The following is a 15,851-nucleotide window of genomic DNA, read 5'->3' as shown; positions in this document are numbered from 1 at the left end:
AATATTTGTTTTATTGTATCCTGGTGGGCTGGTGATAAGTTTACAATGCTACGATTTGATTTCCATGGTGAAAACAGTGCAGATAGCACACCATGTAGCTTTGCATGAAAAACAACATTTGTACCCCAGTGGGTTAGTGGTGAATTTAAATGCTTATAATGCTAAAATCAGATGGCTAACTGCTTAGCCTGGTAGTTAGGATGCTTGAATTGCAATGTTTCTGTCCAAATTCTGTCACCAAACATGCTCACCTTTTCAGCCATGGCACTTCTAAAGTATGGAAAGCTGGTATGGCTATCCTTTTGGTAATTTTAAGTAAAATTAAACTTTAATTGTTAAATTTCTACCTATTTCCTCTTAAGTTTCTATAGATTTCACCTGACTTTCTTAAAAAGCCTGGCATGGGCTGATGGTAAGGATTCTCAACTCAAAGTCTGCAGGCTCAAACCCCAACACTGAAAATGCTTCCTCTACCAGCAGTGGGTGTGCTGTGATATTATGGTTAATTCCACTTTTTGTTAGTAAATAATTGTCAAAAGTTGGCCGTACACTACATGCAAGGTATTTCTTGATGGCCTTTTTAAAACTGTTTAACCATTTCTATCAAGGTTTCTCTCTTGATACCTGATCTTAAGGTGGAAATCAAAGTTCTTTTTTATTTTCCACAAAATAGTCCTGCTTCTGATAAAAATTTAATGCATTCTTTGTTGGGCAGGTATATTGAAATTCAGTAAAAATAATGCAATTTCTAGTCTGTGAAACAATAAATTAATTTATTTCCCCTATAAAGTTTCTACAGGCCATGTACACTTTTTTTTTTAGTAGGCTTAAGTTCACAACTTATTTTTCAATGGAAATATCTTGCTGATGGTACTACACTTAACTTAAAAATAAACTTACTTGTACAATTTCCTAGTTAATCAATTTAGTAACTGAATACATCACTAACAATTCATTAAATATTTCACTGAATTCTAAATCTCAGTTTCTAGATCTTAACATCATGCACTGTCTAGCTCTGGGGTTCCCAACCTTTTGGCACTCGAAACTTGAAAATGTAATTGATGAAATAAAATTAATGTTATCCCAAGCTAATTCTAACAAGGCTACGCGACTCCCCAGGGGGTTGCGACCCACCGGTTGGGAACCCCTGGTCTAGCTAGACCTAAATTAAAACATTGAAAATATAGCTTACAACAATATATTTTATTAACCTTTCCTTTTTCAAACACTTAGCTGATATTGAAGATGTTCTGAAAAAAAAAAGTTTTTAGGTTCTTAAGTTTTTGGATATTAATGTGAATAAGGGCAATGGAAACTATTTCCAAATACAAGTCTTTCCTTATTTAAACTGTTGATAAGGAAGTCTCTCCATCACCCTTACACTTCTTTATCTATCCGATGAATATTTGTACTTAAAGATATCAAATTTTCTAATTTCTTGACCACACATCTCCAACAAAGTATTTATGAACATTATCTCCTTCTCATTAGAACTTGTGTATCTTCAGGCATGCTCAAAATGAACATAATTTTGCTGTTTTAACCAGTAAGTTTGATATTTTATTCTGTGCTTCTGATAAGCAAACTTAAAAGAGTTCATGGGCCTCTGGCCATTATGGCCTATAAAGCAGAACAGAACTTAGTTTCATTACTTTTCATAGATTTTGATAAAGTATTTAATATAATTACAAAGAAAAAACAATTCTCACACTTTTCATTATTGTTTAAATATCTGATAAAGTAAAATCAAGCTAACATCACAGACAAGAATATAAGAACTACTTTTATATTTCTACCTGCTAATGTAATTTCAATCAAGTAAACACTCTTCAAGTGTAATTATGAAAATAAAGTTTTTAACTTATGCAAGAACCAGGAATAAAACTATGATTATTCAAAAAAATATCCAACTGAATGACAAAAATAAAGGAGTAACTTATGAAGGGAAGTGTAAATTATGAAAACATTATAATGTAAGAGAAAAAGGGAAAAGCCATAAACATCAAGCTACTTGAACATTAAAGTATCCTGTCATATCTGAAAACAATTTTAAAAAGTCATGCAAGAAAACTGAATTGAACATACAGAAAATAGAAGCTTTGATAAATAGAACAATCAATAAAGAGAAAGTAGTGCCTGAACTGAAAGTTTTGTTAACTGCAAAGGTAAAAAAAATTGATAAAACCAATTCAAAGTCAATAATTACAACTGCCTGTTTTTTTTATTACTTAGTACATTATTATAATTGAAATTATGTAATTACTGTTTAACTGTAACTTAATATAACCTGATGTTAGCCCTCTTTCATATATTAAATATGCTAAATTGTATGTGAACTTTATGTTACATACTCTGTAGCCCTTTAATGGTGTGCAAATATACCATGCATTTCCTACCTATGTAAGTATAAATTTTCAAAATTCATGTGCACATTTCGTAAGTAGTTTTACAAAAATCAAATGAGTCATGAAGTTCCTCGTGCCGTAGTTACCCATGAATTCGGTCAGTCACCTAGGGTATCACAAATGCTCTCATATGAAAGGTTTCTGTAACATAGAGAATACATAATAAAATTAGTTATTTTTCTTTTTTTTTAGATTGAAAAGTCAGATGATCCCCTCAAGAATAAAACTTCCCTCTTTTGTTGTGAGAATGTCTGTCAGTCACATTGGTAGCACTTCTATCTTGAGAACAGCAGTTATTTTTAGTATATAGTGTTATGTTTCTCACTCTGGGATATATAATTTGATTCTTCTAGAGACAAATTTGAGATATTTACCATCTCCAATAAAAGATGCCACACTTTACACTTTTAACCAAATTTTTCAAATAAAAGTTATTTTGCTGTGTGTAACTTGTGTCCAGTCTCCTTCTTTGTTGTTTATTTTGCCAAGTAACAATTTAAATTTTTCCAGTCTGTAAAACAAATGCTGCCATCCCAGTGAATGTAAAAATTGGTTGCAATTATTTGTACCTACACATTTCTGCCTTCTTTTCACACTTTCAAATAACTGGCAACATTGAAGAAACAAAATAACAATGTTGCTTAGAAAATCAATTTAACTGAATGAATTCATGTTCAAAATAGCTACAAGAAACACTACAATAAATTGATGCTGTGTTTGTAGGTCACAGACTGCATAAAATAATTATAGGCCAATATGAATTTTAATATTTTGATATTGAAAGTGCAAAACTGCTGTGGTAAAATAATAAAAATTACCTTGTGTAAGTTTCTATATCTTGTGAAATACTACAATTAATAACAGAAGGCATAATTCTACAATCCTGTGTACAGCCATAAGCTGGTTAACTTCAGTCTAATAGAAAACAATGCTTTCTCTCACTGTGCTTAATTTGTAAACATACTTCTTGATGCAGATTAAATGGAATGGCAAACACATTCACCAAATTTCAATCTCATTAAGCATAAATGGGAAACTCTTGAGAAACATTTCACATTCTGTTATGCAAGTTTAGATGTTGAAGATTTCCTAGAGATAGTTCTTTCACAGAAGTTGTGAAAGATACTTCAAAACATTTCCAAAACTAATATGAACTATGCAATATTTGTACCAGTTTTTCTACTTCTAGGTGGATGGAAGTACCTTTCACACCCCACTTCCAGTATCCATTATTGAAGACTGAAACAGAGAAAATCCCATTATCATAAGTACACAAAAATGTGGAATGGATAGAGATAAGCATTGATGGATACATTAGCTTCTATATCTGAACTGTCACAAACCATGAAGGTATAGAAACCTCTACCTTTTAGAGCACAAGTTTAATGATTGTACAATGCACAAATTGCATAAAAGTGAACTAAGGAGTTGAAAGCTATCTTTCAAAACCATAGGTCTGGTTAGAGCTGAAGTACTAAGTGATAGGATATTTATAACTGAAGATTTAACTGCTTGGAGAATTTAAGGAAGTAAATTTCAAAATGCATTTTTAAAAACTTTCTACTCTGTATAGTTTTATTATGAAATGACTTTAAACATAAATGTATACTAGGAAATAGTGCCATGTAACTCAACAACTTTATTAAAAGATTAAAGCATATTAAGGCATTGAATCTTTGTTAAAAAGAAATAACAGAAAGAAACCATTTAACATCTACAAACACATTAGGTCAAGTTATTATAAACTGAACATACACAAAATGTCTCATTTTTACTTAATTTTCAAACATTAAAAATGGATTGGTGAGACAATTCTGTGTTATTTCTGTTTGCATTAGAGCAAATCTTAAATTAAGACAATTTCAAGAAATATAAAAACAAATGAAAATTACAGTGCTTTTGGATTACTTTTGATAGATTTGTGTCCAAATAACATGAATGTACAATCAGAGAAACTGAACTAACATTTCTTCTTGCTCTTTCTCTAATTATAAATCAATCATAAGCAAAAAACATATACATCACAAATGACACTTTGAAGTTATTTTGAAGCTGTTCCAATGTTTAAGGGGGGTAACAAGTTCTCTTATCAGAGTCAACAATTCTAGTGCTTTTTTTGACATTTACATCATAGAAAATCTTAAATCTGGACATTATGGGACAGAAAAAATTGTACAAATATATATAGATAGATAGATATACTTAATAAAAAATATACTTAATAAACATTAGGCATATACATTTTTACATATTGTATTTTAGCAATCAGCATTATTACCATGCCCTCTTTCTGATCTAAAAGATTACATATAAGTTAGGGCTTCATATATGTAGTAAATAAGTAATAGAACCAGAATGTGTTATAGACTGACAAATTCATTGAGCAATAAGTAAAAACAGAAGTTATTCTAATGAATCAAGACTCTGCACCACAGAAATTTCACTCCAACCAATGTGTAGTAAAAACAATCCGAATGTTATTATACATTACACTATATATAATTTACATATATTCAACAACACTCCTGAAACATTACTGTATAAAACAAACCTGCTAGAGTTCACAGTAATTGTCTTGCCTAGACTAATGATTTCCAAGCAAGTTCCTTCATTTTGCTTTATTACATAGGAACTGCACTTTTTATTAGCCAAGCAACATTTATAAGTTCTGTTCACAACCCAAGGAAGACTTAAGATAGTTAACTACAAGTTTTATTAAAAAAACAATTTTAGTCATAATATCTACCTATAGAGTCAACATTTACATATGATCTTAAGACAAAATTTGCACAAATGAAAACTACAACTCAGTAATGGTTACTTATGATTGTAAAATACAATAATAAATTTACAATACTTTGAGCTCAATGGCTACACTTCTATCTTTCAAAATACTTTTTTCTAATTATTCGAATATTTATTCTGTCCTTTTTTCCATAAACCACAAGATCATATATTGAAAAAGTAATGAATTCTGAAGTTCAAAAATGCACATGCACAAAGTATGTTGTTACGAAACTAAAAGAAACAAGCAAAAATCCCAGCTTCATCGAGGGTACAGTTTTAGCAACATATACTACAGACTATATATAAAACTGTAGGTGGTGAAAGGCTAAGGATACAAGCACTGAGTAACTACACTTTAAGTAAGCTATATAGTAATATAAAAAACAAACAACTTGGCTTAATCTTTAGTGGTTGTTTATATTTAACCCACTGACTGCAGATTTGCCATACAGGGTATGGTCCACCTCTGGCAGTTGAATGTGAGTGTACCACAAGTGGTGTATAGGTTGCAAGAGTTCTGCATGAACTTAGAGCAGCTGCAATCAGTGATTTAAAATTTTATCCCTTGTAACTATTTTCTAACAGATTAAGTTTTCTTTATGGTCTCTCTTTTTGCATTCAGAACTATATGAGGAAAAACAAAAATGGAGACAAGCATATCATGACCAAGTAGACAAACTGAAATTAGACTTTACAAAAGGGAGATCAAAAATATAAACTAACTCACTTCAGATACTCAGGAGAATCTTAAATGTTGCCTTTATACTGGATTTAGCAATTATGAATGAGTATCTACAAATTGTTAACGATTTCACATATACATATTTTATCATTTCCGTGTTCTTTAAACAGGATATTCAAGGAAAGGAGCTTGCCAGCTCCAACCTCTTGGCTATATCTTTCCTAGTTTATATCAAATACAAACTTTTAATCAATAAAACAAAAACTGTTTATAACACATGGCAAAAGCTTAACACTGACATCTGGCTAAATCACTGGCCAATATCTATGTCAGTTGTGACGTGTTGAATGAGTTTTTTTCTCAACTTGTATGTACTACTGCCCATACAACAAGGACTATGGTTTTAAGACAGAAAAATAATGATAATAAGTTTTCAAACAGGAGTTTTAACTTAAATTCAAATCAAACACAAGATTTAGTAGGTTTTATATAAAAACTCATTAGGAGGCAACTTGAAAGTAATATGACATTTTAATGAAATCACTGCTTCTTTTGTCCAATAAGTTGGAGACTTCATGACAAAATAATGGAACCTCAATGTGGACTAATTAATTACTAAATACTAATTAATTTTAAAACTCAAACATAGCTGGTCTAAAGCTTTTCAAGCTTATACAATTTCAAAATATAAGTTGTTCTTTTTTAAATATTTGAATTAAACCTTAGTTTAAACAGTAATCATCTGACCAACAGGTTTTGTGCCTTTTGGACTATATAAAGGGAAAGTTTTGACAAAAATAAATCTTCATCGGGGTTCACAAAATTGATGCAATGTGTACTTGTGATTCTATTACATCACACAGTTACTGTCTTCATATTAAAACACTTGAAAATGTTCTTTCAATATAAGCTTACAGCCTTCATCACTTAGTTTTACATTAAATTTGTAGTAATTACATCACATTTATGTATATAACTTCTGTACCAAGTTGAATGTATTCAGTTTCAGGGACATAAACATAAAGCATCTAGTAGTAATATAAGCTAACAAAACAAGACTTAACTGTCAGACACACAAGTACATCTAATAGTGACATACCTTAAGAAAGATTTTTTAACCAACACATAAGTATATCTACTAGTGACAAAACATTAAGAAAGTAAGATTTTTAACCAACACTCACAGACACATCCAGTAGAAGCATCTTAAGGATGTCACAAACAGGTGTCTGTTCATATGTCTGTATGCATTATAAAGAATAAAAGTTTAGATTTACTATGAGTTATTACTGACAGGCTCAACAATTATAATTTAAATAGCTTGAAGCTTTGGCTCAGAGTGTACCCAAGAGTGCAATACAATTAACTTTTTAAAGTCAATGAAATAACTTACGATTTTTCCCATCACTGGGGATGAAGACTTTTGCTTTTAATCTAAGAAAGTAAGATTTTAAACCAAAACACACAAGAATGCATCCAATAGTAACACAAGCTAATAAATAATGATTTTTTTATCTAACACACAAATGGAATTATCTAGTGGTAATATCAGCTAATCAAGTAAGATTTTTAACTGACAGACAAAAGGATGCATTAGGCAGTAACATAAACTGACAAAGTAAGATACTTAAATGACATACATATGAATGTACAAAGTAGTAACATATGCTACCCAAATAACATTTTAAACTGATGCACACATGGATGTAGCTTATAGTAACATATGCCAATAAAGTATGTTTTTAATTCACAGATGAAGTAGCAACACATGTTAACAAAGGTTTTTTACTTACACACCCATGGATGAATTCAGTAGTAACATAAACTACACTTTTCTTTTTTTACTGACATGCAAGAATGCATCCAAAAGTGACATAAATTGATAATGCAAGATTTTTAACTGACACATGGATGCATTTGGGAGTAATAAAAGCTAATAAATTAAGATTTTCTAAATAAAATACACAAGGATGCATCCATCAGTAACATCAGATTGTGTATGATTTTCAACTGACACTATCACACATCAAGTACTATCATCAGCTAACAAAGTAAGATTTTTAACTAACACACAAATGGAAAAATCCCGTAGTAACATAAACTAACAAAGTGAGACTTTTTTAACTGACACACACCTGGATGTATCAAACAGTAACATATCTAACAAAATATGATTTTTTAACTGCATATGAAACTAAAGTATAATCATTAAATCAACTCAAAATATGGGAACAAAAATACTTGTAGGAAAATTTTATTATATATAAACAGCCGGTAGTTCAAAAATCATAGTTTCAAATGTGGAAAATGAAAATACTTAATTACAATGATGAAAAATAAAAGAGAATTACTTGATATGTCTTGTGCCTTCCTACATATGATTTCATTAAAATGCATTAACTGTCTTAGTTGAAGGGTTACAAGCAAAATAGGGGACATTGATTTCCCATAAAACAGTTTACTGAGATCATTTACAAGACAATAACTAAATTTCACTTTTTAACATTTTCTGTAAATGAAAGCATCTAACTGGATGGTAACAATGAAAGAAATTCCTTATGTTAAAAACATAATGAAAAAAGTTCTAGGAGACATTAATTTTTTCTCTTAGAAGATCAGGGAATTAAATGAAGTTTAAGCACACAGACTGTTGACTAGAGCTTGAAGAGATGAGGAACATTGTAAAAGTTTTTTAAGCTTAGCAGTATCACTGTACAAATTAACACTTGTTGTTAGCCAAGAGCTTGTACAAAAGATCTGCATCATTTTAAAACAATCTATATATCCATATCTATCATTGTTAATCTTAGCCCATACAAGTGGTCAGCATCACTGTGGAAAAAGCTTTATATTCATCTATATCATTGTTGACCATAACTTGTACAAGTTGTGAGCATTACTGTCAAACAGTCTTTGTGCTCACTGCTATCACTGATGACCAGAGTTTGTAAGAGTGGTTTGTATAATCACTACCACCATTGTTGTCCAAAACTTGTGCAAGAGATAAGAATTACTGTAAACAGTCACTATCATTGACAACCACAGCATTTACACGTAGTCTTCATCACTATAAAACATCCTGTATCATCACTACTGACCACAGCTTGTACAATTGGTCAGCATCACTGTAAAATATAGCCAGACTATAGTCATTCCTATCAGTGGTGACCAGAACTTTATCACTGGCATCCATTTAAAACAGCTTGAATTACTAAGTAGTACATGAGTGGAGAGAAACTTAAAAAAAAAAAAAAAAAAGTAATGGTACAACAAAACCTGTAGAAGTCAGTGTCCTTATCAGAGAAACATTGTCAAAGAAAGATTATACTAGTTAGTATCACATAATATCAGAGCTAATAGATCAAAATCATTGTTTTAAATCAGAACTTCTATGAATATAACTAATTATTTTAAAATCTTTTATGGGTGTTCAGTTTTTGAGAACAGGAATCAACATAAAAGTACCATTATATATTTAGCTATCTTGAGAACAAAAAGTTGTGTGCATAGTTTGAGATCTTTAATAGTCTAAGCTTGTATTTAAAGCAGTTTTCTACAACACATCTTTTTACACGTGTGTTATGCATCACTCTTGACCACAGCTTATGAAAGTGGCCAGCAAAATTCTAGAACCCAGGTTAAATGAACTGTGGATGACATCAATATGCAACAAAGCCTGTGAAAGCAGGAGCACACTGAATGATTAGGCAAGAGACTCTCAGGATCCAGTGGAACTGAAGTGTGTTTTTAAACTTGTAACATATGCTTCATGGAGTTTATTAACAAAATCAGTATCCTTCTGGAATGGAAGAAAATTTATATGGTTACTTTATTACTATTATATATTTGAATATAAATAACTCAATGAATAATTAAATTTTCAATAAAAAGAATTAAATTTCCCACAATAATAAAGAGTTAAAGTATTCTTTTATTAACTAAATAGTTGTATGCCAGTTTTAATGTTCAATGCTTATACACAAAGAGTGCCATATGCTTTAAACACTTGGAGTTATTTCAAAACAAAGGTTATGACATTCTTTTAATTAGCTCTAAATAAACAAAGGAAACTGTTATTTTAAAAATGTACAATATGTAAGCTAGAAAAACTTGTGAAAACTTCTCAATTACTGTTATAATCTGTAAGTTACTGAGGACAACATGCTAAAGTATTTCTCTGACAATATTTAAAACATTAGACTTGTACCTTTTAACTGGATCTAGCATAAGTGAGTCACTCACAAGCTTGAAGTTGTCTTCTTTTTTAAAGGAAACTCTTGTAGTAAAAATAATGCTAATGCAATACCAACTTCAAATGAATATGCAAAGGAACATAATTACATGACTTTTATACCGATTATTTCCATATCACTTACTTTTAACAAATGCATCAATGCTCCTCTTAGCTGATCTCGAGTTAAAACACTAACATTTTGTGGTAATTCATCCATATTATCACATTTTTTTGGACTGCTTACTCCCTGTATGAAATAATTTGGAAGCAGAAGAACTGGATCTTCAGTATTCCCTATAAGTAGACATCAAGCAACTCCCTTACTGCTTACTGAAGACAATACAGCATTAGAACTGTAACTTTAATATAAGGAAAAAAAAAATCATTTTTATCAACACAAAATGTATGGGAAATTTAAAAACTTTTTTTTTGAGATGTGTATACATAACTTATGAATAATGCTCTCATAAACCTTTCCAATGCATTGGTTTCTTCCACACCAGATACTGCTTTCTGAGGAGAATTACAACTATCTGATGGGTAGATAGAGTGAGATTAATAGAAATTCATGTACTTGAAAACAACCGATACAGACCAAGTACAATTGTTTTACAGTCAGAGTGTTCTTTACGTCCAAGTTGGTGAATAATGACTAAACATTTATAAGAGGTTTAATTTAAGCTTAACTCCCCTCCCCTTTTTTTTTAAATCAAGAGATACTTCATGATTATGTCATGCATCAAGTTTACTTTGGACAGTTTAAATCTGTCTTTGACAAAAAAGATTTGCTTATGACCTAAGTATTTGTAAAGTGTTTAATTTAGAAGTAGTGTTATCTACCAAGTGATATTTCTTTGGCAAACATAGTTGAGATAACACTCAAATGAGTGAGAAAAAAAAGAAAAGAAAAATTCATGGTGCTTATGATAGTACTATAAAAACATGCAATTAGCTTATACTTTATTTGGTATCATCATAATTATTAGATGGTATAAAGATGAACATTCACTGAAGCAATTTTATAAATATTTATCTTGCCAGATTGATGAAACTTGTGCTAATACACTGACTCCAGCATAAAACTAGGGAAAGCACTTTTTTCAACATGAAGCATTTTGTATCATCTAAAGGACTGATCTTAGTCTGAAGTCCTATAAAGAGTTTCTCTTTTACACTGAATATCATATATCACCTACAGGACTGATCTCAGTTTGAAGTCCTGTAAAAAGTTTCTCTGTTACACAGAGCATCATATCTACAGGACTGCTTTTAGTGTAAAGTTCCATAAAGAACCATCATGTTTAATGTATGACTCATGAGAATTTAAACAATCATGGAGTTGTATATTATTTTAGCAACTTTTCTCTAATTCATCAAAATACTAAATACCAAAAGGACATTTTGTACATGGAATAAACTGAACTACTCTAGATATCAAATTAGAACATAATTGTTTTCTATTTCTAATCAACCGTTTCATGAATAGATATGAAAACCACACATTTCTTATTCTAGTCTTTCTGCAAGTGTAACATGTTGGTATTCATAAAGAAAGAATATAATGAAAAAGGTCTTAATGGAAAATTTTGTCAAATATATATTTTTGTCATATCAAGCATCATGTATTAAATCATTTATATGGAAAAGTCAACTTTAAATATCTGAGTCTGTCTCAACTAACCCACTTCATACTTGAATAATATTGTTAAGGATTTTATAGTCCCGATAATAATGTAATATCTGTCTGTTAGTGAAAGTCTGATGTCTCAAAATTATAGAAATTAAAGGTGTTATTTTTCTAACATATTCTGTAGTCTACAATGTAATTTTAGTATAAATTTAATCACATTAAACTAACGTTTTTTAGGGGTTCTACCAAACCTATAATGAGGAGATAAGTGGTAGTTAGATTTCAAACATTTTGGGTTTTACCAATATCCTAGCCCCTATTTGATCTTCTTTGACAGCCATCTTGTTTTTCACGAGCATTTGGATTATGCCTTACAGACAGGATATCCTTAATATTTTTGGGAGATACTCCTGTGCATTTTCTTTTAAAAATTATGCCCTTTGTACTTTCATGTCAAATTTTATAATTTTTAGTTGTTTTGTTTTCTTTGTTTTTGAGCTGATTTTGATGGATTTTGTTCAGGTTCTCCTTATGCTACACATTATAATATTTCAAATCATGAAAAGCATATTAAAAGTTTTGTCTGATATTTGGTTTTGCTTTCCATATATTTTCAACAGTTATATTGTGTTGATTTTTCCATATATACTTCTGATTTAGATAACACAACTTGATATATATTTACACATTTTGTTCACAAGGAAATACCTGATCCATTTATTGGTTTGTTACTAGTTTGCACAAGTTTGCTGCTATGCCCATCACCTGGAAGGACAGGAATAGGATGAACATTACAGAAGTCCATAGGAGACAGGAGCGGAAGTTCTGAGGCTGGTGGTGGTCTTCTCATAGGTGGCGGCTAGAATATTAAATGAAATGCTATTTGCACTAATAAAGACCTGTTCTAGCTGTTATTATTATTACCCAATATTACAAGCTATCCAATGTAAAATGCATATGTAAAAACTAAAATAAAAATACCTTCTTAAAGGAAACAGTCTATTTTTTAAAACTGTGTATCACAAAATGGAAAGTTGGTAGAATTATATCTGCAACAAATTTACAGCTGTTATCTAACTGCTGAAAAAGGAAAATATTTTACTTATCACACCAATCATTTTTTTAAATTTAGTAGTTTTGGTTTCTTAGACTCCTGGTCAGAGTTAAAAGATCTCTCACAAGAACAAAAAAACAAGAAAATTGATTTTATGAGTGGACAAACTAAACAAGATTTTTTAATTCTTTGCTTGATACCATTAGCATGTTATTAGCACAGATGGACCATATACATAATAATCACAACTGAAACATATACGCAGTGTTTAATTTCTGCTAGAACTATGTAATTTGGCACTTGTTTTTCATTTAAATATAGAAGAATAATTAATTTTGAGTCTACTTTGGTTATTTTGTTAATACTTAGCTGATGTAATTAACTGTATTAGTCACTTGCAGTCCCTTTAAATATAGGACCCTCAATAATATTCAAATTATCTTTAAACACTAAAAATTCCACTCTTGTCAACAAGAATCCATACATTTCCCCTAAAAAAAAATTAAGCACTTCAAATACATTTATATTATTGATATGGTTATTAGCCTAAACTAATTTTCTCTTTGTATACACATGTATACATTCTCACCTTAGACAACAATGCAGATGAAAAGGAGTCGTTGTATAAAACACTACCAGTTTCTCCAGTGGAGCTGACTGGAAGTTGATTAATAGGAACCTGGGGTGGAGAGTACTTCAAATTTTGTTCAAACATAACTGGAGTAAGAAGAGAAACAGAAGATGAACTTGTAGTTTCTGGAACAGTCTCTGTGATTTTTGGCTGGTTAGTCATTGATTCAAGAGAAGTAAATGCTGAGGAAACAGGGCTCACATTAATCACAGGAGAAACAGACTTACTAACTTTGTTCACTTCCTCTTTTGTTTTACATTTTGGAATGAGTTTTAATTTTTCCTTCAAGTCTTGTTCAAGACTCTGTGCTGAAGCTGAGATGTGCAAAGAGCTGGATTTGTCTAACATTATATTTGAATTTGGAAGTCCTAAGTCCCCAGAGCAAGAAGTGGCTCTTGTCCGTGGAGTATATGACCCAGAAGCCTCCTTCCTTTGTTCCCGTTCTATATGTTCAAGTATATTGGCTGGATTGGACATGAGACGTTGAAGAATGGCAGCCGAATTGTTCTCTGCAAATTTAACAGATTCTATTTCATCCAGTCCTTCTGTAGACTGGGATTTTTTTAGTACTGGGATGACATTTGGAGGGTTCTTGGAGTTCAATGGATCATGGAAAGGAGACACTTGCTGTAGAGTTTTGTCAGCAGAAGCAAACAGAGATGCCACACTTAAAGAAGTGGTAACTGGTACTGATAGCCCTTGAGAACCTACAGTGTTAGATGTTGGTGTTCCCCTGATAGCTACAGGCTTGATAATTTCTGAGCGTGTAGAACTGTCAGGGTGGGTTTTACTGGATACATCTGTGATTGCATCAGGTTGTGTTTGTACTTTTTGGTTTCTCATTTTGTTCTGTCAAAAGAAAAAAAAAAACAGTAAAGAAACACAGCCATTAGAAGAATAATTACATGACATATTTCAATTAGGGTTCTTTTCCAGCCTTGAGGGAAATGATCCATAAAATTTGACTAAAATCTTCTGTTTAGAACTATAGATTTCCAATGGAATGTAAATGTCCAAATTTTTAGACAGTGGCAGGAGAAGAATAACATTTCAATAACACTTCTCATAATAAAAAGAAAGATGAATGTTTGAAAAGAAAAAGGTTACTGGACTTATTACGAATAAAACTTGTATCAAAAGTTTTTGGCTTGTATTTATAGCAGTAGCATGGCAAGTGTTTCCAACTGTTTGGGATGCTTCCATAGGCTTATAAAGTACTGGTACTACTTCAAAACATACCATTACATTTTTGCTACAACCTCACTAATAAAGACTAATCTAAGTCCATTTTTTCAAATAAAATGGTTTAATAATTTTGCATAATCTGTTTTATTAATTCAGACTGTGTTCAGGAATGTTGTCTATGCAACATAATGATAATAATAATAAAAGTGTAAACATCAGACAACATACACTAACACATTTACTTAGGAAAAACCTGATTACTTTTTAAAGTTACTGCTCGATTATTTGGGTTTCTCTGGAAACCCTACAGTGAGTACCCAAAAGGATGAATCAATACATTGAAATCATTAAATTAGCCAAGTTCTCTACTGGATTAATTACTAGTTCTGGTCATTACAAATGGTCTGAAGTTATTAATAAACTTTGGGTCAAATACAGTAAATTGCTATGCACACACGTCAAAATTAAATACATAGATTAAAATTTCTACAAAACAACATTATTCGTTCAACTGTTCCAATTCCAGGAACACTCACTTTGTTATATCCATCCTGAGCATGACTCAACAGAGCTACAATATCAATAACCTTCCCTGGCTTTTGATTCTGTTCTTCTCCTCTCTTAACAAGACAATTGTCTCTTTTCTGACCTTTACTGTGGAGAGGTTGTTGATTAGGTTGAACTTTTTTACCTCTGCTGTGGGAAAGTTCTTCTGTAGGCTGAGCTAATCTAAAGAATTATATAAGCCATGATTAATAAATATATATGTAAAAACAGCTGTTTTTACATATATATTTTTCTCTACAAGTGAGTTTTCTCGTCATCATGGATCATGATTAATAAAGTCATCTAACACTTAAAAATGCTTGTCTAATATCAACTACTTGATATTATCTCTTTATAATTATCAACATAATTAGTTTTTGTATAATAGAAAAAAAACAAGGCATCCATTTTGTTTTGAGACTTGTTATCTCCTGCAACAAAATCAAAAATCAAAAGTTCATAGCATGTAATCTGTAAAGCTGTGTTTGTTAATAATCCAATTTTTCCTTTGCATATTTAACCTAATTATATTTTCTACTTTATTTTATTATTCAAAATTATCTGATAAGGTAACTAGTGGTCTCCTTATATGGACAGCATCTTAAGATCAACTTACCTCATCAAGAGATGTGCTATTTGCAAGCACTCATTTCTTTCGTAGAACCATATGCCATATATAATACCTGAAATTGTT

General features: G+C 30.9%; 1 protein-coding gene across 3 annotated transcripts in view; it reads right to left on the bottom strand.

The window, feature by feature from the left end:
* Nucleotides 1-758: 758 nt before the first annotated feature.
* LOC143236016 (uncharacterized) overlaps nt 759-15,851 on the bottom strand; it is a 30,058-nt gene continuing 14,965 nt past the window's right edge. For all 3 annotated transcript variants that reach the window (XM_076474208.1, XM_076474207.1, XM_076474210.1), the window contains 6 exons: nt 15,774-15,840; nt 15,148-15,340; nt 13,385-14,275; nt 12,450-12,600; nt 10,254-10,405; nt 759-9,676 (listed from right to left, as the gene is read on the bottom strand). In XM_076474208.1, the coding sequence (XP_076330323.1) occupies nt 9,596-9,676; nt 10,254-10,405; nt 12,450-12,600; nt 13,385-14,275; nt 15,148-15,340; nt 15,774-15,840 (1,535 nt within the window). In that variant the 3' untranslated portion in view covers nt 759-9,595. The remainder of the gene's footprint in view (nt 9,677-10,253; nt 10,406-12,449; nt 12,601-13,384; nt 14,276-15,147; nt 15,341-15,773; nt 15,841-15,851) is intronic.

The sequence above is a fragment of the Tachypleus tridentatus genome, chromosome 13 (assembly GCF_004210375.1).
Source record: "Tachypleus tridentatus isolate NWPU-2018 chromosome 13, ASM421037v1, whole genome shotgun sequence".
NCBI classification, from domain to species: Eukaryota; Metazoa; Arthropoda; class Merostomata; order Xiphosura; family Limulidae; genus Tachypleus; species Tachypleus tridentatus.
This window is presented reverse-complemented; position numbering and strand designations above follow the sequence as displayed.